The sequence below is a fragment of the Dermochelys coriacea genome, chromosome 24 (assembly GCF_009764565.3).
Source record: "Dermochelys coriacea isolate rDerCor1 chromosome 24, rDerCor1.pri.v4, whole genome shotgun sequence".
Lineage (NCBI taxonomy): Eukaryota > Metazoa > Chordata > Testudines > Dermochelyidae > Dermochelys > Dermochelys coriacea.
Window position 1 is genome coordinate 11,828,013 of NC_050091.1, and position 25,935 is coordinate 11,853,947.

Below are 25,935 nucleotides of genomic sequence, written 5' to 3' on the forward strand. Positions count from 1 at the left end.
GCCCAGCCTGTAACCCCTTCCTCCCCAGTGCTCTGGAGACACGGGAGCCCCCACAGGCAGGGGTGTCTGGAGTCCCTTCCTCTGGGCCCATAGACCCTCCAACACCTCGGCCCAACCAGGGCCCCAGGGTACGGTCCCCCTTGGAGGGGGCCTAATCCACCACTGTCTGGAGCCCAGATGGAACACGGGGAGCACTTTCTCTGGGAATTAAAGGGAAGAACGCCCCCGGGGTGGGCTCTGAAACCAGCTGAGGAAAGTGTCTATAAGAACAGAGGCCTAGTGGGTGAGAGCTGGGGAGATGGAGTGAGGACTCTTGGGTTCTTTCTGGGCTGGGGGGAGGATGTCTAGTGGGTTAGAGTGGGAGGGGAGGGGCTGGGAACCAGGACTCCTGGGTTCCCATCCCTGATGCCCTTTGTTATAGGGAAGGCAGAGTTTGGGATTTATTCAGACTCCCCTCACTGTGTGGGGCAGGGTGTGTGTATTTCTGTCCCTGCCCCCACCTCATAGACTTCCTCTGGCCCCATGGCTCGGGTCTGGCATTGACCAAGGCCTTTGCTTCATGGCCTCTGTGGCACCAGCTGTCACCGCCCTTTCCCCCAGTGGGGGCTCTGCTAATGAGGCTAATCTGTCACTGACCCCCCATCATCATCAGTTGCCCAGCCTGAGCCCAGATGGATGGAGGTAAGGTCTCAGCTGGCGGGGGGGGGGGGGAACAAAGGGGAGAGAAATAAAGGGGAGACAGACAGAGGAGAGGAACAAAGGGGAGAGGACTAAAGTGTCTGGAAAACACCCACCCCCATTTCTCACCAACACCACTGAAGTCCCAGCCCTGCTCAGCTCAGCTTCCCTGCAGGTTTGTTGTAAGCACAGCAAAAATTACATCCCAGCCCCCCGCCCCTTCCCCCAAGTACTATGGGTTCATACCCCTAGCCACTAGAACCAGGACTTGTCCCCCTGCCCCTGAGTGCCGTGGGATCTGTGCCCCCCATAGATCCATGCCCTGGGATTCGCTCTTACCACTGTTCTAGCTGCACATTGGGGGCAGGATCCGAGCACCGATCCGGGAGCCTGGGTCCCACTGGGCAGTCTCTAGAGATGGGGGTGCAGAGTGGGGCTCTTAGAAGGAGTTGGGGAGAGTGCATGCAATTGTATCCAAGCAGGGGTTGTTTTAATGCAAGCATGCAGGTGCGTTTCCCTGTGCAAGCCTGAGCATGCAAACACACCTGAGAGTCTACAGCCGGAGGGGTGTGCATGGAAGTGTGTGTGTGCTAATCTTTGAGTGGGCGTGTGAGTGTTTGAGTGTGCAATGGCTGGTATGCAGGGGGCTGGTCCTCTGGCGCTTGGCTAGTGTACCCTGCCAGCAAAGTGGGGCTGAATTGTGTGTGTGATGGGGTTAGGAGGGCACAGGGTGTGCAGGCCAGCATGTGTGTCTGTCTGCAAACCTGCAAGTGTGTTAGTGTTTGTGTGTGTGTGTTTGTGTTACACGCTCAACCAATGTGAGGCCCTTGTCACATGGCCTCTTACCCCAGGCAAGCCTCTCATCACCCAGCCAGTTCCAGGCAGGAAAACAAGTCAAGGGTCCCACCTCAGTCTGTGCCAAGTGCCTGCCCATGCCCCCTCACCTCAGTGCCGTGGCGGGGCCTTCCTGCCTTTCCAGCCCATAATCTCCCCTGCATCGTGGTGATGCCTCTGTCCCTCCTGGGTCACTTCCTTCCGTCTGTCCCACCCCTAGGGTCTGTCTTTCTGTCTCCCTCCCGGGTCTGTCTCTCCCAGCGTGTCCCTGGCGCTGAGTGTTCCTGGCACTTGTCTGTGCCGGATCCCCCCGCCCAAGGGGTTTTATCCTGGAACAAAGACCCAGCTTAGCAGGACCCGCCTGGAATCTCAAACAGCTGCTGCTGGCTGACGCTGCTTCCCCACCTCCTCCAGCTCCTCCTACTGCCCCCTTCACCCCCTTGCTTCTCCTCCTAACCCTCCCTACTCCTTTTGCACCCGCACTTCTCCCCTCTTTACCCCCACTCCCTTCACCCCTTGCTTCTCCCCCTTTACCCCCCCACTCCTTACACACCTCTCTTCTCCCCCCTTTACCACCCCCACTCTCTACATGCCTCGCTTCTCCCCCTACCCCCCCACACCCTTTGGACCAGCCCTTCTTCCCCTTTTACCCCCCCACTCCCTACACGCCTCCCTTCTCCCCCAATTCCCCCCACTCCTTACATGCCTCCCTTCTCCCCCCCCTTTACCCACCCTGTGATTGGGGTCCTAATGGGGAGCCAGCTGTGGTCACTCAATTAGAGTGAACTGCAAAGAATGGGGCAGCCAAACACCAAAAAGCTGGTGGATATTCCAATACTTAGAGTCACCAAGCCAGCATAAAACACCATCTTTATTACTTTACTGGTTACTCAGAAGTCCTAACACCACAGTTCCCTTAAAGTGATCCAGCCTCAGGCTTCCATCCAGGTACCCACATCAAATATGATGAAAATTTCTGTAAATCTTATTTCATCATATAAAAGAAAAGGTTCTACCAATCCCAAAGGATTGGACACATTACCTCCCAGGTTAATGAACGTTTCAGATCTTACCCAAATACGTGCTACAGCCAATTCTTATTAACCAAACTACTGGGACCTCAGTCTTGCGACTCAAACTTCCCCTGATGAAGCTTAAGCAGACCTGAGATGACAAATCAGGACCCAAGGATCTTTTATACAATTTCATGTCCTCTTTGACAAGTTGGGATTTCCTTGTAGAACAAAAGGTAATCAGGATGACTTTGAAGGCGGTCCATCACTGGTACTTAGCTATACGAATTAACATAGGGCCATTTGCTTTTTCCTCCACCATTCCCAGCATAGTTCAAAGAGAAATTAATACCAAGATATCCCGTGTTTACAATTCATTTAAATGTTAGGATCTTCTTTTGACCTCTGAACTATCAGAATACAGCACAGACAGGGACTGATGAGTACATTGCTGACCCCACTCAGACAAATGTAAATATATAAAAACACAAACATTATCTTGTATTTAAAGTACTGCATGGGATCTTTTCAGGGGGGATAAGGCAAAGCGCCACATTTATTGGTAATCCATGTATCAAACAACACTGTCTCATATGCATATGATAGATATTACACTCCTGCTCTCACATACACATACAAGCATACTCTGTCTTGTTGTTGTTACCAAATAGTTGCTCCCTTTAACTTCACTGGTCAGGTGAGTTAGATGTGGGAGGGGTGGAGCTGGGCTTCTGTCGATCCGGATCGATACTCCCATGTTGACAGGATCGATGCTCCGATGTTGACAAGACGAGACCCAGGGCCCTCTGCAAGACACCTTACATTTATAGCAGCTTCCCTCTCATGCAAATGCAAAATCTGTGTCTGAATCAGTTGGTCATCTGTGGCTCTTCCTTCTGGGTATTGTCTTAATGCTGCCACATTTATTTTCAAAGAGGGTGTTTTCAAAAGAAGGTGCTAGCTTCTAACCCCCAAGGCCATCAATATGTCTGATCTTCTTTAATGAGCCCACTTGACAAGTTTTATTGTTCTTAAGTCTGGCTTCCATCCCTCTCCAACTGTTGCAACTGTCAGGAGATGCTGCCTTCCACGCCTCACTCATTTACACCTCATTCATTCAACAGGGCAATTGATTAAAAGAGGGGAAATCTTGTTCTACTCCTAGCGAAAAGACATTTTTCTTCCACCTTAACTATCCTTAGGTGCTATAACATTATACCAAGGCTCAATACAAATATAAGGATTTGATACAAGTTCCTATATCAAAGGACTTGATACATAGTTGCATGAAAATAGAGGTTTTATATTGAAAGACTTAATACAAGGTTATATGAAGAGGCATAATACAAAGTCATATGAAAATGATACACAGTTATGCGAAGATGCTTAATGCAGAGATTTATCTACAATCTCCCCACATGTCTTCTGTGGGTTATTTATTTTGCAGGATGTTTAACCCTTTTTAGTCACGCATCACACCACGAATGTGAGACTGGTGTGGAAGGGCAAAATTACAGCTCCTAGATACACCTTAAGGACCTTCCAACATTGATTTAAGTTGTGTTTACATTGAATTATTTGTAAGGCCAAATTATTGATGCATGCTTTGGCCCTAGCCAAAAACTTAGTCCATACTTTGTGAAACATTTTAGTGATTCCAGGATTTGGTCGATGTGTTAATTTAACATAGCCATTAATGTTTTTCAAAGGGCACTTACTCTGACATTCAGCCATGACGGCTGTGAGGTGTTGTACCTCAGTTTCCCTTTGTATACTTCAAGCTTGTAGTGGTTTTACTCCTATGGAAAGTTTTAGAAATGTGTCTATGCATTACATGTGAAACCCTAACATTATTAGGCTTTTTAATACAAAGTGTGTTCTTGTTGAACCAAACAATGTAATCACAAGGGTTTCTATTATGCACCACTCTTAACATGTTTAAGGGGTTTTTCAAGAGACCAGGGACATTGTACATTTTTACAGTTCTTGGTATCAGCACCACATCACAAAAGTTAACATTAGCATTAACATTAACATCAAATGTATTACAAGTGTACATTCATAATCGTTTTTGTTAGGCCACGCCTTTGGCTCAATATCATTGGGGTTTTGACATTCGTGAGCTGTAGCTCACGAAAGCTTATGCTCAAATAAATTTGTTAGTCTCTAAGGTGCCACAAGTACTCCTTTTCTTTTTGCGAATACAGACTAACACGGCTGCTACTCTTAAACCTAAGGTTAACCTGTGGCTTTCATTAGCATGATAAACTTTTTCCCTTTCTCCCTGTTCCAGAGGCTCAATATCGGAACTCTTTTGCTTCACAGGATCCATTGGCCAGCAGGGTGCGTCCTTTTTCTAACAGCTACAGGCAAATTTTTCTCCCCCCAGTCAGTCAGGTAATTTGCATCAATGCAGACACTAGCCTGTTTACCAGTTTTCAGATCCTCAGCCGTTACCAATTCCAAAGCTGGACTCTGTCTTGAAGAGAGACCATCCATTTTCTCTAGCATGTTAGACTCAAGGTTCATTTTGTCCTTTCCTTACCAACCTCTGCTTCCACATGGAATTGGATGTCAAGTCCACTAAGAGACTACAAGACATATCCAAAATATGTGGAGATGAGAGTTTACCTGCCCTCCCCTGTATTTTTTGGAGATTAACTGCACCTCTGTCCTTCTGCTCTACAGATTCAGCTGTCCAGTCATCCCTCTGAACCTGAGATACAGACTGTTTACTCAAAAGAATCAACATGGAGACAGTCATGTCCCAACACCATTGTCTCCCTGGCAAGCTGGTTAAGTTTATAGGGCTGTTTAAACTCTCTAACAATTTTTATTCCATCTGAAATCTCCTCAAAGCTATCCACAATGGATTTTTTTCAAAGCAAATTCAGTGGATTCATTTTCCTTTGAAAGACTTTGTCCACTAGGCACCAACACACTTTCCTCAGAAGAGACTGTTTACTATCCACCATGGCCCATGAAGAGTCAATGGAAACAATTCCTTTTCACAGACGCCAAAGACTTCACCCAGAAATTCCTTCCTTCTGCAATATCCTGCACTGCAACAGGTTCTTTCTGAGCTTGCTTTATGTCGAGACCCGACTTTGGCACAACAGACAGATCACCAAACTCCTTCTGAGTTTCACAGACATCCAGAATCACCTCTGGCCCCTCAGGAGGATTTTCACAAAACCTCCTTTTGGGTAAATTGCTAGACTTCATAGTCACAAGATTAGAAGCATCCTCTTCCTTGTTACAAGTTTCCACACTGTCAGTGGGTAACCTAGTCCAATCACCTTCATGCTTTCCTTGTGCCCATGCTATGATATCACCCTGATCAGACAAGGTTGTCATATCTTTACCCAGCAACACACTAGCAACAGGCAAAATAGACGCACCAGAATCGCTTGGTCTCTCAGAGATTTTTATGACATCAGCTGGATGCAACCTAGTTGCAATGTCATCATCCCTAGCAAACACAAATTCAGGACCACTTCCTTCCTGGGTTTTAGTTATATTCAGAATTAACTCTGGGTTAACTAATACATTTTCAACCATCATAGGCTGACAGGCTTCTGTATGGTCTACAAATAGAAAAGAGCTGGAGAAACATTCCCCTTTAACAGACAAACAGCTTGGGATCTCATTTCCCTTGTCCAAGCACACAGGGCTGTTCACAGACAACTGCTTGGAGACCGGGGTAGTTCCCTTCATAGGCAAGTCAATACCCCTAACAGACACAGGAACATTTCCTTCACTGACACAATTCTCCGCAGCGGTAACAGGTAAGGGATAGGGATACTCATGTTCCACTAACCTTGAAGGCTGCCTAGGCTCATCTAAACTCTCTTTGCCTTCCCCTCCCTTAACGGATAAACTGCTGTTTCCCACAAATAGTGTATTATTACACGGAGCTACTTTAAGCACATCCCTTTTACCTGGGTTAGGCTTAACTTTCCCAAGCTTTACTAGCCAACAATGTATCGCTCACCAAGACTGTCCTTCCTTCCTCAGTTAGAGATTTAACCTGATCACCAACATTAATTTGCTCTAGAGAAACATTTCCCTGAGCCCTATCTAATGCCAGATTCACTTCTGAGATAACAGAGAGACACTCTGAAATTTCTTCCACATATGCACTGCTTCTCTTCACAGATAAACAGCTATCTTCCTCATACAAACATTTGGAGAAACCTTCCATAGGCAAATCCTTGCCCCTAGTAGACACAGATTCAGAATTATTTCTTTCTTGTGACAGGTTTATGTCATCAACTTGACTGAACAAAGTTTTAATATTATCCCCAATCAAAAGATCCTTGGGCAATAGCTTCCTTACACCAGCTATAACTTCATCTTTAACACCTTTCCATTCAAGATGGGTTCTGGCTAAAGGCACACTTACAGTAAATTCATAGAGGATTACAATATTCACACTCTTATCTGGTAAGTAATCTTCCTCTTTGACAAGATCTGCTTTAACAAGAGTTATGTTAGAAGCTGTAATTTGCCCTAAACAGCTTTTACTATTGACTTTTACATTCTCTGCACAAGTTATGGGGTTACCTTCATCTGAGCTCACAGTAAAAGCATTTACATAAAAGGTGGCAGTGTTGGGATAAATTTGGTTACACAAAAACAACTGCTTAGAGTCAAACAACATACCAACATTGTTCCAAATTGATAGATTCTATCCCCATCTTTGCTGGTGAGAGGAGCTGGTTTTTCAGGATGATACAGTTCCTGTTCCTTTATTCTCTTGAGTTGGAACTTAAGTCTGTCCACTTTTGCCTTAGCTTCTAGTTCCTGCAATCGAACATATGCTATTCTTTGTTCATCTTCAAAACAGAGGCATTCTCTTTCAGCAGCTTCTCCTTCCATAACAGCTATTTTTTGCTTTTGTTCAAGTTCTAGGTGCTGGTTTCTCACTGCAAGCATTTTCGCAGGGTCTGCTTCCTTATCACTGGCAATTTAATAGATTTTTCAGTTCCTGCTCTGGGGCTTTTTGCTTCAAAGACAACCCTCTCTGTAAGCACAATTCTTCCAGGCTCTTTCTGTCAGGATCTTGATCATGGGTCACTCACTGTAACTGATTTTTAACCCTTAAACTCTCCAATATTAAAATTAAATCTTGACAAGCGTGTGGTTCTGATCGAAAAACCCAATTAACCTGTGGTAATGTGTATGCAAGCATGACTACACCTCTGTGACCAGGGTCCTAGTGGGGAGCCAGCTATGGTCACTCAATTAGGGTGAACTGCAAAGAATGGGGCAGCCAAACACCAAAAAGCTGGTGGATATTCCAATACTTAGATTCACCAAGCCAGCATAAAACACCACCTTTATTACCTTACTGGTCACTCAGAAGTCCAAACAACACAGTTCCCTTAAAGTGATCCAGCCTCAGGCCTCCATCCAGGTACCCACATCAAATGTGATGAAAATTTCCATAAATCTTATTTCATCATATAAAGGAAAAGGATCTACCAATCCCAAAGAATCAGACACATTACCTCCCAGGTTAATGAATGTTTCGGATCTTACCCAAATACATGCTACAGCCAATTCTTATTAACCAAACTAAAATTTATTAAAAAACAAGAGAGAGAGAGAGTGGTTAAAACATCATTATACATACAGACATGAGTTCAATTCTTGAGGTTCAGATTCATAGCAGAGATGGTGAGCTTTGTAGTTGCAAAGAGTTCCTTTAGAATTCAGTTCATAGTCCAATGTCCAAATCTCATATTCAGGGCATACCAGCATAACTGAGACCTCAGTCTTGCGACTCAAACTGATGAAGCTTAAGCAGATCTGAGATGACAGAATCAGGACCCAAGGCTCTTTTATACAATTTCATGTCCTCTTTGACAAGTTGGGATTTTCTTGCAGAACAAAAGGTAATCAGGATGACTTTGAAGGAGGTCCATCACTGGTACTTAGCTATATGAATTAACATAAGGCTATATTTCAGAAGGTGGAGAAAGCTACTGGGGGGAGGCTGTTCTAGATTTGATTTTGACAAATAGGGAGGAACTGGTTGAGAGTTTGAAAGTGGAAGGCAACTGGGGTGAAAGTGATCATGAAATGGCAGAGTTCATGATTCTAAGGAATGGTAGGAGGGAGAACAGCACAATAAAGACAACGGATTTCAAGAAGGCAGACTTTAGCAAACTCAGGGAGTTGGTAGGTCAGATCCCATGGGAAGCAAGTCTAAGGGGAAAAACCATTGAAGACAGTTGGCAGTTTTTTCAAAGACATATTATAAAGGGCACAAGAGCAAACTATCCCACTGCCTAGGAAAGATGGGAAGTCTGGCAAGAGACCACCCTGGCTTAACCAGGAGATCTTCAATGATCTAAAACTCAAAAAAAGAGTCCTACAAAAAGTGGAAACTTGGTCAAATTACAAAGGATGAATATAAACAAATAACACAAATATGTAGGGACAAAATTAAAAAAGTCAAGGCACAAAATGAGATCAAACTAGCTAGGGACATAAAAGGAAACAAGAAAACATTCTACAAATACATTAGAAGCAAGAGGAAGACCAAGGACAGAGTAGGCCAGATGCTCAATGAGGGGGGAAAGACAATAACAGAAAATGTGGAAATGGCAGAGGTGCTTAATGACTTTGTTTCGATTTTCACCAAGAAGGTTGGTGGTGATTGGACGTCTAACATAGCGAATGCCAGTGAAAATGAGATAGGATCAGAATCTAAAATAGAGAAAGAACAAGTCAAAAATTACTTAGACAAGTTAGATGTCTTCAAATCACCAGGGCCTGATGAATGCATCCTAGAATACTCAAGGAGCTGATTGAGGAGATAGCTGAGCCATTAGCAATTATCTTTGAAAAGTCATGGAAGACAGGAGACATTCCAGATGACTGGAAAAGGGCAAATCTAGTGCCCATCTATAAAAAGGGACATAAGGACAACCCGGGGAATTACAGACCAGTCAGCTTAACTTCTGTACCCAGAAAGATAATGGAGCAAATAAACAATCAATTTGCAAACACCTAGAAGATAATAAGTTGATAAATAACAGTCAGCACAGAGTTGTCAAGAACAAATCATGACAAACCAACCTGATAGCTTTCTTTGACAGGGTAACAAGCCTTGTGGATGGGGGGGAAGTGGTAGATGTGGTATATCTTGACTTTAGTAAGGCTTTTGATACTGTCTCACATGACCTTCTCGTAAAGAAACTAGGGAAATGTAACCTAGATGGAGCTACTATAAGATGGGTGCATAACAGGTTGGAAAATCGTTCCCAGAGAGTAGTTATTAGTGGTTCGCAGTCATGCTGGAAGGACATAACGAGTGGGGTCCCACAGGGATCGGTTCTGGGGCTGGTTCTGTTCAATATCCTCATCAATGATTTAGATAATGGCACAGAGTGTACACTTATAAAGTTTGCAGACAATACCAAGCTGGGAGGGGTTGCAAGTGCTTTGGAGGATAGGATTAAAATTCAAAATGATCTGGACAAATTGGAGAAATGATCTGAAGTCAATAGGATGAAATTCAAGACAGACAAATGCAAAGTACTCCACTTAGGAAGGAACAGTCAGTTGAACGCATACAAAATGGGAAATGACTCCCTAGGAAGGAGTCCTGCGGAAAGGGATCTGTGGGTCATAGTGGACCATAAGCTAAATATGAGTCAACAGTGTAACAATGTTGCAAAAAAAGCAAATATCATTCTGGGATGTCTTAGCAGGAGTATTGTAAGCAAGACACAAGCAGTAATTCTTCCGCTCTACTCTGCGCTGATTAGGCCTCAACTGGAGCATTGTGTCCAGTTCCGGGCACCACATTTCAGGAAAGATGTGGACAAATTGTAAAAAATCCAGAGAAGAAGAACAAAAATTATTAAAGGTTTAGAAAACATGACTTATGAGGGAAGATTGAAAAAATTGGGTTTGTTTAGTTTGGAGAAGAGAAGACTGAGAGGGGACATGATTATAGTTTTCAAATACATAAAAGGTTGTTACAAGGAGGAGGGAGGTAAATTGTTCTTTTTTAACCTCAGAGGATAGGACAAGAAGCAATGGGCTTAAATTGCAGCAAGGGTGGTTTAGGTTGGATATTAGGAAAAAATTCCTAACTGTCAGAGTGGTTAAGCACTGGAATAAATTGCCTAGGGATGTTGTGGAATCTCTATCATTGGGGATTTTTCAGAGCAGGTTGGACAAACCACTGTCAGGGATGGTCTGGGTAATACTTAGTCCTGCCATGAGTGCAGGGGACTGGACTAGAGACCTCTCGACTGGTCCCTTCCAGTTCTATGATTCTATGATTTGCTTTTTCCTCCACCATTCCCAGCACAGTTCAAAGAGAGATGAATACCGAGATATCCCATGTTTACAGTTCATTTAAATGCTAGGATCTTCTTTTAACCTCTGAATTATCAGAATACAGCACAGACAGGGACTGATGAGTACATTGTCGACCCCACTCAGACATATGTAAATATTGTATGTGTATCTCCCCACAGGTCTTCTGTGGGTTATTTATTTTGCAGTATGTTTAACCCTTTTGGGCCATGCGTCACACCCCCCACTCCCTTCATACCTCCCTTCTCCCCCCTTTACCCCTACTCCCTTCTCCCCCAACTCCCCCCTACACACCTCCCTTCTTCCCCCTTCCAACCTCCCCACTCCTACACACCTCCCTTCGTCCCCCTTCAACCTCCCCACTCCCTTGGCCCCCTCGCTTCTCCCCTCTTTACCCCCCCCACTCCCTACACACCTCCCTTCTCCTACCTCATCCCCCCACTTCCTCTGCCTCTCACCCATCCCCCAGCTCCTGAGATCTGCAGAGCTCTGGGGGCAGGACTGTGAGGGATTGAAGGAGATGTGGGGACAACAAGCCATAGGGGGGTTGTTGGTTCTCCGGGGCTGGAGGAGGGGGATAAGAAGCCATGGGGGGGTGTTGGCCCGGAGATGGGATGGGCAATAGTGAGCCATAGGGAGCATCCAGGGTGCTCTTGGCCCTGTGGGAACTACGGGGCCCTGTCTCACTCCTCCCCCCCCATCCTGCCCCCCAGGCTGCCTGGCCGTGGTGCAGATCTCAGTGCCAGCACAGGTCGAGGTGCTGCTGGGATCCCCGGTCACCATCCCCTGTACGCACAGTATCACCGGGTCGCCTGACGCCCGCCTGGTGGAATGGTTCATCGTGAGTATCCTGGCATGTGTGTGCAAGCGGCTGGGGAAGTGTTACTCGGGGAGAGGGTGTCATGGGGGGGCTGGTGTGAATCCTGTCCCTGGGGGCTGAGGAGGGAGGGGTGCACGTGTCTCACTGTACATGGTGGGGGTTGTGTTACTGCTTGGGGGTGCTGTGGGTGTGAATCCAATTGTGCTCAAAGGGGATGTCAAAATCCCATGGGTGGGGCTGGATGTGACATGAGTGCAGGGACGAATCCTGTGTTTGCATGTGTGAGAAAGGGAGCTGCGAAGGGGTGTCCCCACACATGCATGTGCGAGGGAGGTGTTGATGGCGAACCCCACACATGTGTGTGCGAGGGAGAGCATTGAGGGTAACTCTGTCACACATGTATGCACGGAGGGGGCATTGGGGTGAATCCCACACTCATAAGAATGGCCAGACTGGGTCAGACCAAAGGTCCATCCAGCCCAGTGTCCTGTCTGCCGACAGTGGCCAATGCCAGGTGCCCAAAAGAAAGCGAACTCAACAGGCAATGATCAAGTGATCTCTCTCCTGCCATCCATCTCCACCCTCTGACAAACAGAGGCTAGGGACACCATTCCTTACCCATCCTGCTAAGAGCCGTTAATGGACTTAACCTGGAATTTATCCAGTTCACTTGTATCTGCAACACTTATATCCTGTGTTTGGGGTGAATCCAACACTTGCTGTGCAAAAGGGTGTTGGCGGGTGAATCCCGCTTGTGCAAGGGGGCAGTCACTAACTCTGTTCCCCTCCCCCCAGACGGACCGGGATGGGGAGCGGCGCCGTGTGGCTTACAGTGAGGGGGGTCGCGAGGGGGTGGACCAGGGCACCGAGTACTCAGGACGTGTCAACATGGACCCCGATCTCAGCCTGGTCCTGCCGAAGGCTGATGTGAGCGACGAGCGGGCCTTCTCCTGCCAGGTGACAGCGGGCGCCGCAGGCAGCGCCGAGGGAGTGGCCCAGCTCCGGGTGTATGGTGAGAGACACCCCCGATGTGCCCTGGTACCCCCCAGCTTCCCTTCCCAGGCTGGCGGTAGACACCCTCCGGCAGCTGGCACTGCACCTCCTTCACTACCGCCATGCCCCTAATCTTACCCCTTCCTTGGGACTGCGCCCCCTTTCCTCAGCCCCCCACTCCAGCCCAGCCAGCCCTGAGCCCTCCCCTCGCGTGAGCCCCCTGCTCGCTAGGTTGAGGCTGGTTCCATGGATGGAGCTGCCCCTAGCCGAGCTCGCTGAGGCAGGCCCAGGGATCCCACTCACTTATGTCTGGGTGTAGGGACACAGATGCTACAGGGAATGGGCCTTGCACGCTGGCCCCTCACACGCCAGCCTTTCACATGTGTGATCTCCTGCAGCCCCGGCTGCTCGTGCCTCTGTGAGGCAGGAGTTGACTGACCCTTGCCCTGCAGACCCCTCCATGGCGGGGTTCTGTGTCACTGCCCCCCCCCACCCCGGTACTCTGGGCCTAGCCTAGCCTGGCCCAGCCTGGTTCAGTTCGGTTTTCACGCTCACTCGCTCTCCTCCCCACAGAACCGCCCGAGCCCCCAGCGCTCACTGCTAACTCCGGGATCCTGTCCGTGATGGAGCGGTCGGCATCAGAGGTGAGGCAACCCAGGGAGGCACTAAGTTGCAGGAGTGGGGGCCCTTCCCTGGGTGGGGGTCGGGTCCCATAGTTCATTAGGATCACTCAGACCCAGCACTCTGGAACTGGGGTTCCCAGCCCCTGGCATCTCCCTCTGACCAAGGGGTCCCTGCACTGCGTGAGGGGGGAGGGGACATCTATGTCGGGAGTTGGGGGGATGGGTAAGGGGGGGCTGTGCTGGGAGTGATGTCGTGTGCCTGTGCCCAGATCGCCACCTGCAGCAGCCGGAATGCCAACCCCGCCCCCACCATCAGCTGGTTCAAGGATGGGGCCCGCCTGGAAGCCCCCACTGAACGCAATGACGGTAACAGAGACAATGTCCCCTCCCCACACCTGCGCTGCTGCTGGGCCCCTCCAGTTCCCCTGCCTGGCTGCCAGGACCCCCCGGCCTGCCCCTCACCCACCTCCCCAACAGCATGTTCCCCGACCTCCTACTGGTGGTGCCCCCTGCACTCCCCGCTTTCCCCCCCCATGCTGACCCCTGTGTCCTCGTCCCTCCCCCATGCTGACCCCTATGTCCTCGTCCCCCTGGGTGCTGACCCCCCTGCTCTTCCCCCAGACCTGTACGTGGTGTCTCGCTCTGTGAAGGAGGCCTCAGGGCTACAGTCTGTGTCCAGCACCCTCTATCTGCGCCCCAGCAAGGCCGATAAGGATGCCCAGTTCCAGTGCCTGGTCCAGTATCCGCTGCCCCGGGGGCAGGTGGGCAACACCACCTCAGAACGCTTCAGCCTCATGCTGCACTGTGAGTAACCCTCGCACTCCCAGGACACTGGCAGGACTAGTGTACTGGCACAGGTATGGCATATGCACAAGGGTGCTAGCCTTACACAAGTGTGTTTGTGTGCGTGCGCAGGGACGCTAGGCTTGCATTGGCACTGACTCTGACACATGCACCAAGACTGGAAACCTCCCCCCTGCCTTGCACAGACACGTGCAGGGACACAGACCTTGCACACGCTTGTGTGCAGTAGCACCATTTCAGCCAGTACTGTATGTAAGACATTCAGCCTGATATAGTGCTGTGAATTCAGCCCTGCCCTGCAGACTCTCCCCTCACAGGCGTGCCATTGGTTCTTCCTGGTGTATGTGCATGATGGGGCTCTTGTGCAAAAGCATCTTGCAACTGCTGCACAGAAACAGGGGAATAATTTAAGAACACCTTACGTGATGCCCAAAAACCACAATTCCACAACTGAGGAAGAGAGCTGTGCTGGTTAAAAAACCAACCTTGTTTAGAGGGGAAGTGAAAGGCAACTATAAAATGTGTGTGTGTATGTATTATATATATATATATATATATATATATATATATATATATATATATATATATATAAATAAATGGAAGAAAGGGGCAGTGGATAGGAATGAATATAAATCAGAAGTTAGGAATTGTAGAAAATTGATAAGGGAAGCGAAAAGATGCTAGGAGCCATCTATGGCCAGCAGAGTTAAGGACAATTATGAGCTTTAAAAAATGTATTAGGAACAAAACTAATCCTGATAATGGTATTGGTCTATTATTATACAACTATGGTAGAATTATCACTAATAAGGCAGAAAACGCAGTAGTGCTCAGTAGATATTTCTGCTCTGTATTTGGGGATAAAACAGATTATATCTTATCACATGGTAATAACATTCTTTCCATTCCACTAGTATCTCTGAAGGATGTTAAACAAAAGCTACTAAGGTTAGACCTTTTAAGTCAGCAGAACCAGATAAATCTCATCCCAGAGTTTAAAGGAGCTGGCTGTTAAAGTTGATTTTCAATAAGTCTGGAGCCCTGGGGAAGTTCCAAAAGTCTGGAAGAAAAAAAAAAGGTGGTGCCAGTTTTTAAGAGGGTAAACAGGGTGATCCAGGTAATTATAGGCATGTCAGCCTGACCCTGAGCCTGGGCAAGGTAACAGAGTGGCTGATAGAGGACTCAACTAAGAAGGAATTAAAGAAGGGTGATGTAGTTAATATGAATCATCAGGGGTCTATGGAATATAGATCCTGTCAAGCTAACTTGGTATCTGTTTTTGATGAGATGACAAGTTTGATTGCTCAAGATAACAGTATTGACATGATAGACTTAGACTTCTATAAGGATTTTGGCTTGGTACCACAGGATGTTCTGATTACAAATTTAGAAAGATAGAAAATGAACATAGCGCACATTAGCTGGATTAAAACTAACTGATTGATCTCAAAACATAACTAAACAGGGAATTGTCCTCGAGCTGGTGGTTATCCAGTGAGGCCTGCAGAGGTCTGTTCTTGGCCCTGTGCTATTTCACATTTTTATCCGTGACCTGGAAGAAAACAAAATCCTGCCGGATAAAGTTTGCTGATAACACAAAAATTGGGGGAGTGGTAAATACTGAAGAGGACGGGTCACTGAGTTAGAGAAATCTGGCTCACTCGGTAAGCGGGGCATCAACAAACAATATGCATTTAACTATGGCAAAATGTCAATCACACATCTGGGACTCTCGGCCACCCTTACGGGAGGGTGCTGGGAAGCAAAAACTCTGAAAAAGATTTGGGCGGGGGAGGCGGATAAGCAACTGAATGCGAGCTCCTGGCACGAAGCTGTGGCTGAAAGAGCTCCTGCGATCCTAGAGGCGTAAATAGGGGAACTGCCAGTAGGAGCAGAGAGGTTATTTTCCCTCTAGATTTGGCATGGGCATGACCGCTGCTGGGATCCTGGGTCCAAGAGGATGTTGGTCAATTGGAAGGGGTCAGAGAAGATCCAGAGAACGATGAAAGCGTCAGAAAACCTGCCTTATAGTGATTGCCTCAGAACTCAAGGCTATTTAGTCTCACAGAGAGAAGATGAAGGGGTGACGTGATCCCAGTCCAAGTCTCTACCTGGGGAACAAATATTTGCTAGCGGGCTCTTCAGTTGGGCAGGGGAAGGTCTGACACGCCCCAGCGGCTGGAAGTGGCAGCTAGACAAATGCAGACAGAAATTTGCAGAGTTCAGGATTGAACAACCTACCTGGGGCTGTGGTGGATTCTCTGTCACTGCTGATTTTTAAACCAAGACAGGCTGTTTCCTGGGAGATAAGCCACAGGAACTGTCACAGAGTCCCCAGGCGATGCTCTGGAACTACTCCATACGAAGCCAGCCAGGATTTTGGGGGAGCCTCCTCCCTGTGAGCAGCCTGTCTCCAGGGCAAGAAGCTCACACGGCTTTGACCTTCCTGGGTCTGACCTCAGAGCATTCAGCATCCTCTGCCCCTCCATCTGCTTCCCACAGCAAGTCCGCTCAGGCGGGCTCCCGGGGAAGCCAGAGGGTCCTGCCCCCAACTCCGCAGTCAGACATGACTCTCAGCCAGCGTAAAATAGAAGGCTTATTAGATGACAGGAACATGGTCTAAACCAGAGCTTGTAGGTATAGAGAACAGGACCCCTCAGTCAAATCCATCTTGGGGCCAAGGAGGCCAGAGTCCCATCTGGGCCCAACTCCCTTTCCCCAAACTGAAACTCTCCAGCCCAGGCCAGGAGGCCACCTGATCTCTTTGTTTTTCAACACCTTCAGTTGGCACCTTGCAGGGAAGGGGCCCAGGCCATCAGTGGCCAGGAGACAGGGTGTTGGCCATTCTCTGTGCAGACAGCATCACACTGGCCCTCTAAGGCTCTGCAACAATCACACAGCTTATCCCACCACCAAGATTACTTAAGAATTGCATGGGGAAACTAAGGCACCCGCACAGTATTCAAAGAAAACATTAAGAATGATTCGGGGCAGGTCTCTGGCCCGCACTATGCTGGGGGCCAGACCTTCTGGCCTTGGGGTGTGTGAACTAGGCTACTGCATGCACAGAGACCCTTGGTCACACACTCGCACTCCTGGTGCTGCTCTGTAACACCCCCCCCCCCGCTGGGGTAGGGGTGTTAACTCATGACCTTTGATCCCACCCCCCACCCCCAGATTTCACAGAGAACGTGGAGTTCACGCTGGAGTCTCCCCTGGTGATCAAGGAGGGGGACGATGTGAGGCTGCGGTGCCAGGGGGATGGACAGCCTGAGCCGGAGTACATCTTCTACCGAGTGCAGGTATTGGTGGTGCCCAGGCCCCAGGGGTGGGAGATCCCGGGTTTCCCCGGGCACCTGAGCCCTGTGGGGGTGGAGAAGGTGCCCGGGCCCCATGGGGCTGAGCCCTGTGGGAGGAGGAGGGGTTCCCGGGCCCCATGGGTCTGAGCCCAGGGAGGGATACTGGGCTGCCCTGAACACCTCCCCATCCCCCCAGGCCTCCCAGGCCGTGGAACTGGCCACCAAGCAGGACGGGGTCTTGACCCTGCCCAGCGTTTCCAGGGCCAACAGCGGGACCTACCGGTGCCAGGTGCTGGACTTCGACAGCCCGCCCGAGGTGCAGCTGGAGAAGGAGGTTATCATCCACGTCAACTGTGAGTGCCCCAGGGGCTGCTGGGAGATACGCCATCCCCCTCCCCTCCCCCGTCAACTGTGAGTGCCCCAGGGGCTGCTGGGAGATACGCCATCCCCCTCCCCTCCCCCGTCAACTGTGAGTGCCCCAGGGGCTGCTGGGAGATACGCCATCACCGCCCCCCACATCCACTGTGAGTGCCCCAGGGGCTGCTGGGAGATACGCCATCACCTCCCCCCCACACACACACATCCACTGTGAGTGCCCCAGGGGCTGCTGGGAGATACGCCATCACCGCCCCCCACATCCACTGTGAGTGCCCCAGGGGCTGCTGGGAGATACGCCATCACCTCCCCCCCACACACACACATCCACTGTGAGTGCCCCAGGGGCTGCTGGGAGATACGCCATCACCTCCCCCCCACACACACACATCCACTGTGAGTGCCCCAGGGGCTGCTGGGAGATACGCCATCACCGCCCCCCACATCCACTGTGAGTGCCCCAGGGGCTGCTGGGAGACACGCCATCACCTCCCCCCCCACACACACATCCACTGTGAGTGTCCCAGGGGCTGCTGGGAGATGCAATTGAAGTGGGGGAGGGGTGGGGGGAGTGCCCCAGGACGAGTTGGGGGAGGGGTGGGGGGAGAGCCCCAGGGTGGAGAGGGGAGGGGTGGCATAAATGCCTCAGGGAGCTGGCTTGGGTTGCTCAGGCCGGGAAGGGAGGGGGTATGATTTGAGGAGCCTTCTGCATTACAGCTTAGCCCATCCCTGCCCCTCTCTCCCCCCACAACAGACCTGGACCCCCTGATCCTGCACCCAGGCAGAGGAGTGACAGTGCCCCTGGGTGGAGATGTCACACTCACCTGCTCCGGACAGGGCTCCCAGCCCCCCAAACTGGTATGGAGGAAGGTGAGATCCACCGGGGCTTGACTAGGTATCGGCAGGCCCTGCAGAGGGGCCTATTTATACAGGGACCCTCCCCCCAGCGCTGAGATGCAGCCACCTCTGGGGTGGAGTGCAGGGGCTGTTTATACAGGCATCCCTCGCTTGGCACGAAGATGCAGCCTCCTCTGGGGTGAAATGAGGCAGAAATCTCACAAACCGTGATTTTTCTAGGACATCTGGATAATAGCTGATTCTGGGGAACCTGCACCTACTGAACCCCCATCCCACGCCCTGCAGCATAGCCCCCCCAGTACCACGTGGGGGCATTGGGGCCAGCACTGACTGCCAGGGCAGAGCGCCCCCTATTGAGCCCCCACCCTGCTCCTTGCAGCACAGTGCCCCAGTGTCCTCTCTCATTGCAGGGCAAGGAGCGAGTGGCTCATGGTGACACTCACACCCTGCACTCGGTCTCGTACCACATGGCCGGCACTTACACCTGTGAGGCCTCTATGCCCAGCGTCCCGGGGCTGCAGCGGGACCAGACCATCCAGGTTACTGTGGAAGGTATGGAGCTCCCCCCCGGTGCACAGATGTGGGGCGTGCCCACCAGCTGGGACAGGGCATGGGGTGGCTGATCTGTAGGGTCTACGCAGCACAGCCTATTCAAATCAATGTCGAATTCCCAAGGCCTCATCTCCAGCACAGCAGCTAGTGCCGCATCTGTCTCTGGGCAGAGCCCCCAGTGTGGATGCAGCATAAGACTGACGGCAGAGCCGCACGACCTCCTGCAAGAACGTTAGCGATGCTGTGTCTACACCGGAGGATGGAGGCGTTTGCCAGCAAAGCCGTGCGCGAAAGAACTGGATTTTTCACACCCCTGACGGACGGGATGGCTCCCAGGGGGTGAGAACATCAGAGAATACACAGACGCTCGCCTGGTACCATAGAGCGTTGGCAGAGCCTGTGTGGGCAGGAGCGTCAGACTGAGAATCCAACCTCCAGATGCGCTCCGGCATCTCCGCTGCCTTCGTGTGGACCCCTGAATCTCCATGTCCAGCCATGGAGCATTGTGGGTGCAGACTCGTCCATTCAGACCTGTCAGTTCTAGCCTCTCCTCACCGCCGGCCTGCCCTGCTGTGCCAGACAAAGCTGGTTGTCCTGTAACCTCCCAGGGGGTGGCAGGGCAGAGGTGGTGGACAGGCCCTGGCTCAGAACCATACCGTAGGGGGCTGTGCCTGGGGAATCCTGGAGTGCCTGGATGCCGTGGCGGGGAGTGTTCCAGGCTCAGGGGGCGCAGGGCCCTGGGGTGTCCTCTTATGGGGCAGGGGCCAGTGATGCCCAGGAAGAGGGTCAGGGTGGGGGCTTGGTGTCCAGGAACATGGGGATGCAGGATGAGGCTCCCTGGGGTCAGGAACTGGGGTAGGGGTACACCTGGTAGCAGCATGGGAGGGGGTCCATGCCAGGGCAGCTGGGGACTGGTACCCAGGGAGGACCAATGGCAGGGGAGCTGGGGGCATGTCTCTGGGGCCAGCTGGGGGTCCCTGGGTGCAGGGAATTAGGGGGGCAGTCGACATGGGACCCAAGGGGTGTCTACATCTATGACTTTTCCCCTTCCCCCAGGGAAGCCGGAGATGGAGGAGCGCCCGATCCGGCACCAGCTCCTGGCCGAGGGACAGCGCATCCAGCTGACCTGCTCTGCTCTGGGGCACCCTGAGCCGGAGCTCAGCTGGAGTCTGCCGGGGGTGAAGGTGAGGGGGCAGGGGCAGGGGACCTGGTGCTGTGGTCGGGGGAGGTTCAGGGGGGCTGGTACCTAGGGAGGGCAGAGTTGGATGCGGCACTGCACACCCCCCCTCCAGCCTGGGCTGCTCCCTGCCCTGGCAGGGAGCTCCCCTCTCCCCCCAGTGCCCAGCTGCTCCAGTGACAGCTGCATGGTCGGCAGCTTCAGAGGAGTCAGGCATTCGTGACCGAGTTGGGCCTGGGAACCGGGGGGCCACACGGGGGTCATGATCTTCCCCCACACTCCCAGGACCTGGGTCTCACTGCTGCAGTGCAGCTCCGCCACTGCCTCTGCAGAGCCTTTGTGAAGAGGGTCTCGGCCTGGCGGCGGGGGGGCAGAGGGGGTTTGCAGTGTTAGCCCTTGTGCAGAGGGCATGTGTGGGGGTGACACCCCCTGTGCTGGCACACAGCCGTGTGAGGCGGGATGATTCAAGTCCCCCTGGCCATATGTGCTGGAGGCTGGGACTTGATTTGCTGCTTCGTCCCAGTGTGACTGCCCGAGACACCTTCCCCCCCCACCCCCCGAGCCCCAAACAGCCAGACAGGGCAGCAGGCCAGGAAGAACCCCAAAGGGGAGGGGCACTTGGGGGGCAGAGGAGTTGCGGGAGGCACATAGAGCTGAGGGGGCAGCAGGGAGGATCTGGGCCCCATGGTGCTGGGATGTGTACCTGCCCCCAGGAGGCGTGTCTACACAGCACACAACCCAGGCTGTGACTCAGGTTTGAGCCCAAGCCTCTGCTTCTCTCCACACACTCTCCGCTGACTCGGGTCAGCGAGTGCTTGGGACCCAGGTCCTGGGACCCTGCTAGGGGTGGGAGAGAGCCCCCTTCACAGGCTGTGAGAGTCCAAACTCTGTAGTGTGGACGCAGGTTACACTGCAGTCCCGAGGCAGAAGGGCTGGGCAACTGTGACGCTCGGGGCGTTGAAATAGCGAGTCCACAAGCCCGATGCGAGCAGCGCAGACACCCCCAGAGTGGCAGTGTCCCCACTGGGCCATGACCAGAACTGGGAGAAGGTCCTTTACCCCCCGTGTCCCCACTCAGCCAGTGGTGAGCAGCACGGGGAACCGAGTGACGAGCGAGGTGATGGTGGAGGTGACGGCGACACTGGCCAAATCCGGGATCTGGTGCCGGGCCAGGAACCAGTTTGGGGAGGCCACGCAGCACTTCATCCTGAAGATTGGTGAGTGGGGGGTGGTATCGGGGCTGCAGGGGGAGACCTGGAGAGGTGAGTGGGGGCAGGTAGCTGGGGGGGGCAGGGATGGTCAGGGTGGGGTTGGGAAGGGGTAGTAGGGAAACGGAGCAGGAGGTAATTGGGAGGGGGGGCATCTTTCCATCTGGGCACTGACCTGTGTGTCTGTTTTTCCCTCCGATGGCAGAACCCCCAGCAGCTACCCCCTCCTCTTCCCCCCCAGCAGGTGAGTGCCCCTTTTCCATGGGGCTGGGTGGGGGGGTGATGCCTGGAGCAGCTGTGCCCCCCAGACAGTGTCTGGCACCAATGCTGGAGCCCCAGGGGGTTCTGGGGGTCATGCCCCCACTAACCTCCTTCTCCCTCTCGTTCGTGCTGCCCAGGGGACCCTGTGCTCCAGACAGGTGGGTGTTGGCGGGATGCGGGTGGGGGATTAATCCTATTGGGTGCCAAACCCAGAATGTCCAGGTGGGCGTGGGGCAATGGCGGGACCCCTTTGTCTCCCTGCAGTGGGGGGTCTCTGAGCCCTGAGGGGGGAGAGGGAATGCATAGGGGGCTCTAGATGGTTTAGTCAATGGTGTGCACCTGGGTGTCCTGTTCCGTCTCCGTCATCCCCCTCCAGCCGGGGCACTTGGCGCCTTGCTCCTTCCCCAGGAACAGAGTCCAAACGAAACCCCAAAGTCGTGGGGCCCGAGGACCAGGCCTGTGACCCCGATCTGGGATCACCAGCTTCTGTCCCTTTATTCCCGAGGCTTCCACCATCCTCACGCCCGTGGTCAGGGAGCCCCAGGTCCTCTCGGCGCTTGTGTTCCAGCCACAGCCTGTCAGATCCCCCTGTGGCTCCTATCTTGGCCTGGTCCCAGCATTCGTCGCAGCCTATGCTCTCCTGGCCTTTCTCGGGGTCAGCCGCACATGGGGCTGCCTGGACCTTTCAGCCCCCTGCTCACTGCCTTCAGACCTTCCTGCTGTAGGAACCTCCTTGGCCTGCTTCTCCCCAGCTGGGTCTGATCCGTAATCACACGTTTCTCTCCTGATGTCGGAATGGGCTAATTAGGCTCCCCTGTCATTGCCAGCCTGGAGTTAGACACCCCATTACAGGGACCCAGGTGTCCAGGCTCACCCATTTTCCCACAGTGGGGGGGCTCTGAGCCCCAGGGAGCAGCAGCGGTTTGAGGGGGAGCATAGGGGACCCAGACGTTCATGCTCACCACCCCCTCTCCCCCCACAGTCGGGGGCTCTGAGCCCCAGGGTGGCAGCGGCGCTGCGGTTGTGGCTGTCGTGGTCTGTGTCCTGCTGCTCCTGCTCATCGTCGGCTTCTTCTACTGCATGCAGCGCCGGGGACATCTGTCATGTGGGGCGGGGGAGAAGAGATCACTGTGAGTGACCCCCCAATTCCCACAACGCCCCCCAACCAGAACATCCCTCCCCCCTTGACTGAATGCAGCACTGGGGACACCTGCCCTGAGGTGGGGGAGAGATTGTCAAGAACCCTCCTACCCCTCCCCCTCCCTATCCCCCTGCCTGGGGCGAGTGGCAGAAATCCCTGTGTGAGCCCCCCCCACGCCCACCCCGTCTGTTTCCCTTGTCCCCCGTCTGTCTGTCCGCTCCCTGTGGGGCTCACTCCTCCCTCCATCCCGCAGGACACCCAAGGAAGGCAGCGCGGAGGACCCGGCTGTGGAGATGAAGACGGACAAACGGAACGAGCAGACGGGGCTGCTGAGCCTGAGCGGGGGCAGGGGTGACGGGGGCCATGAGGTGAGCCATGGGGTGCTGCTGGGGGCAGCATGAGATGAGACGGGTGGAGGGTCCTGGGTGGGCAGCGGGAGGGAACGGGAGGCCTGAAGTGAGGGGGCTGCAGCTTTAGAGGTGGAGGGGAGGATAGGGAAGACCCTCCCTTGGGGAATGGGGGTGAAGACCCTGGCAGAGTTGAGGGGACACTGTCCTCTAAGCCAGGGAGTCATGGAGGGAGTGGGGAGAAGGAGAATGGGGCAGCAGCTGCTGATTGCACCCTGGGTTGTCACCGGCTGGGGTGGGGTGGAGGCTGCCAGTGGGGGATGGATTTGTGACATGGGGTCAGTGTGTGATTCTACCCTCCCCCCACCCCTCCCAGTGCTGAGCCCTGCCCCCAGCGGATGGCTGTACCGGGAACCCCCCCCAGAGGAAGAGGAGGCTGGGACTGCAGCTGGGAGAAGAAGGGCTTTGTCCCCCGTTTCCCCCCAGGGAGCTGGGGGAGCATTTACTCCTTCACCCCCAGTTTTTTTTGTGTCAATGCTTTGTTTATATCAAGAGACTTTTTCAGATGCCTGGGGGGCTCCCCTTGAGCCCCCATGGATTCCCCAGCCCCCCAGCACACACTGTCCCCCTATGAGCTCCATCTCCATGGATTCCCTGCTCCCCTCAGCATCTGGAGAAAGGGAGACCCCCACCTGTCCCCAGTTATGGGGGTCAGGGCCAGGTGGACATGTTTCATCCATGCCCAATACTCCCACAGCACCCCCGTGACCCACATCCACTACACCCCCAGCAGTCCCCCCCCCAGTTCTGGCACCCTCAGGATCTATCCTGCCCTAGCACCAGGGTCCCCCTTACCACAGCACATGTCCCTCGGGATCCAATTGCTCATGGTAGCAGCCCTGCATCACCTTGCATTGATACCTGGCATTGGTAACCCCAGAACACACGCCCCTCCCCCCATCTCTGCCCTTCCCTGTGTCCCCCAACACCTACAGCCTGTCCTCCCCCCCCATACAGGGCTGTATGACCAGGTGGCCCCCCGCCCGGTACTGTATTTGTCTCTGGTTGTGAATGTTTTTTTACGAGACCTGTTTGTTTCCCAGCGTTTTGGGGTGGTTCTGCTGACCCCGCAAGGGGTCTGTTCCTATCTGTGCCCCCTCCCCGTGGCCTTCTCTAGTCGTGACACTGGCTTGGGATGGGGGTGTTTATTTTACTGTAATGTCTGTTGGGGGTACTGGAGCTGAGATGCGGGGGGGAACCTGGGGGATCCCTGAGACGGGGCAGGCCCCCTACAGGAGCCCAGTTCTGGCAGCTCAACCCCTCCATGGGATCCCCCAGACCTCCACCTTCCTGCTCCGATGTGCCAAGAGCTTGCCGCCCTCACCCAATGAAAGACCTGGACCCCTGCTCCAGCCACAGGGGCCATGCCCCATCCTCCCAGCCTCAGGAGCTGCAGTCCTTTGACAAGTGCTGACTCCTCCCCGCCTTGAGCCCAACTGGGGGCTATTAATGGCTCTTTCCTGCCGCCAGCCCTAGGGGCCACCACGGAGGGGCGGGGGGGGGAGCACGGGCTCTCCCTTCACCAGAATTATCCATCCCCACCATCATTCCAGGCCTGACGAGGCCCCATCAATCCCAGCGCCCTTGTCCCTCTGTCTCATTGGCACCCCCCCAGCTCCACCAGAAGGGGATGGGGCTAGGACCCTAGGCCCCCCTTTTCCCAGCCAGCCAGCAAGGGGCAGCATCCTCTGAGCAACCTTCCCCCAGCATGGGCCACCACCCCTTGGGAAGAGCCTTGGGCGAGGGGGCTCCTGCCAGGGTGAATTTCCCCCCCATCCCCAGTGACTGGTCAGTCTAATCCACAAGCCCCCCACATAGGGTAACCAGCTAGCAAGCGGGGAGGGGGTCATAGGTAAGACGAAGCCCCGAATATCAGGACATCTGGTCACCCCACCCCCCTGCAGCTGCAGTGGGGCTTCCCCATTATTCTGCCTGTTGACTGCTGCCCCCCTTCTACTTTACACTGAGGCTAAGTATTAAAGATTGTAACGCCTCCCCCACCACCTGGCTCCTGGTCTGTACAGCGCTTCCCCTGCTGCTCTGAGAGGCATTTCCTGCCCCCTGGCTTGGTCCTGGGCTCCTTTGAACTCCCTGCCTGCAGGGTGGGGTGCTGGGGTGGTTGTGTAAACAGAGGATGCCTCTGCCCCCCCCTTGGCCCAGCTCCTGCTGGGAAGTTGCACGTGGGCAGGGCAAGTCCCTCAGGGATTTCCCAGGGAGGGTGGATGGGGTGGGGGATTTTAGGCTCTGGGTGTCACTGGCGCCAGGGGGTTGTTTGCAGTTGCAGAGACGGTGAAAAGCAAGGCCATTTAAACCAGCGCCAGGAGAGTGGGAGCAGCATGAGGGGAGCAGGAATGGGGCGAGGCGGGCGCCAGGGGAACAGGAGCGAGAACGGCATGAGGCGGGCGCCAGGGGAGTGGGAGCGGGGCGGGTGCCGGGGGAGCGGGAATGGGAACGGGGCGGGCACCAGGGGAGCGGAAACATGGCGAGGAGGGCACCAGGGGAGCGGGAATAGGAATGGGGCGGGCGCCAGGGGAGCGGAAACATGGCGAGGA

General features: G+C 53.1%; 1 protein-coding gene across 3 annotated transcripts in view; it reads left to right on the forward strand.

Moving 5' to 3' along the window:
• Positions 1-25,383, forward strand: part of BCAM (basal cell adhesion molecule (Lutheran blood group)) — a 28,974-nt gene extending 3,591 nt beyond the window's left edge. Inside the window, exons 2-16 of one of the 3 annotated variants that reach the window (XM_038383321.1) lie at positions 11,579-11,706; positions 12,481-12,697; positions 13,252-13,322; positions 13,571-13,667; positions 13,923-14,105; positions 17,283-17,407; positions 17,601-17,757; positions 18,534-18,649; positions 19,048-19,189; positions 20,246-20,373; positions 21,445-21,583; positions 21,780-21,818; positions 22,818-22,965; positions 23,230-23,344; positions 23,700-25,383. In XM_038383321.1, coding sequence (XP_038239249.1) covers positions 11,579-11,706; positions 12,481-12,697; positions 13,252-13,322; positions 13,571-13,667; positions 13,923-14,105; positions 17,283-17,407; positions 17,601-17,757; positions 18,534-18,649; positions 19,048-19,189; positions 20,246-20,373; positions 21,445-21,583; positions 21,780-21,818; positions 22,818-22,965; positions 23,230-23,344; positions 23,700-23,705 — 1,811 coding nt within the window. In that variant the 3' untranslated portion in view covers positions 23,706-25,383. Of the gene's footprint in view, positions 1-11,578; positions 11,707-12,480; positions 12,698-13,251; positions 13,323-13,570; positions 13,668-13,922; positions 14,106-17,282; positions 17,408-17,600; positions 17,758-18,533; positions 18,650-19,047; positions 19,190-20,245; positions 20,374-21,444; positions 21,584-21,779; positions 21,819-21,972; positions 21,994-22,817; positions 22,966-23,229; positions 23,345-23,699 lie in introns of all 3 variants that reach the window. The other 2 variants (XM_038383322.2, XM_038383323.2) reach the window with 2 other exon arrangements.
• The last annotated feature ends 552 nt before the right edge of the window (positions 25,384-25,935 follow it).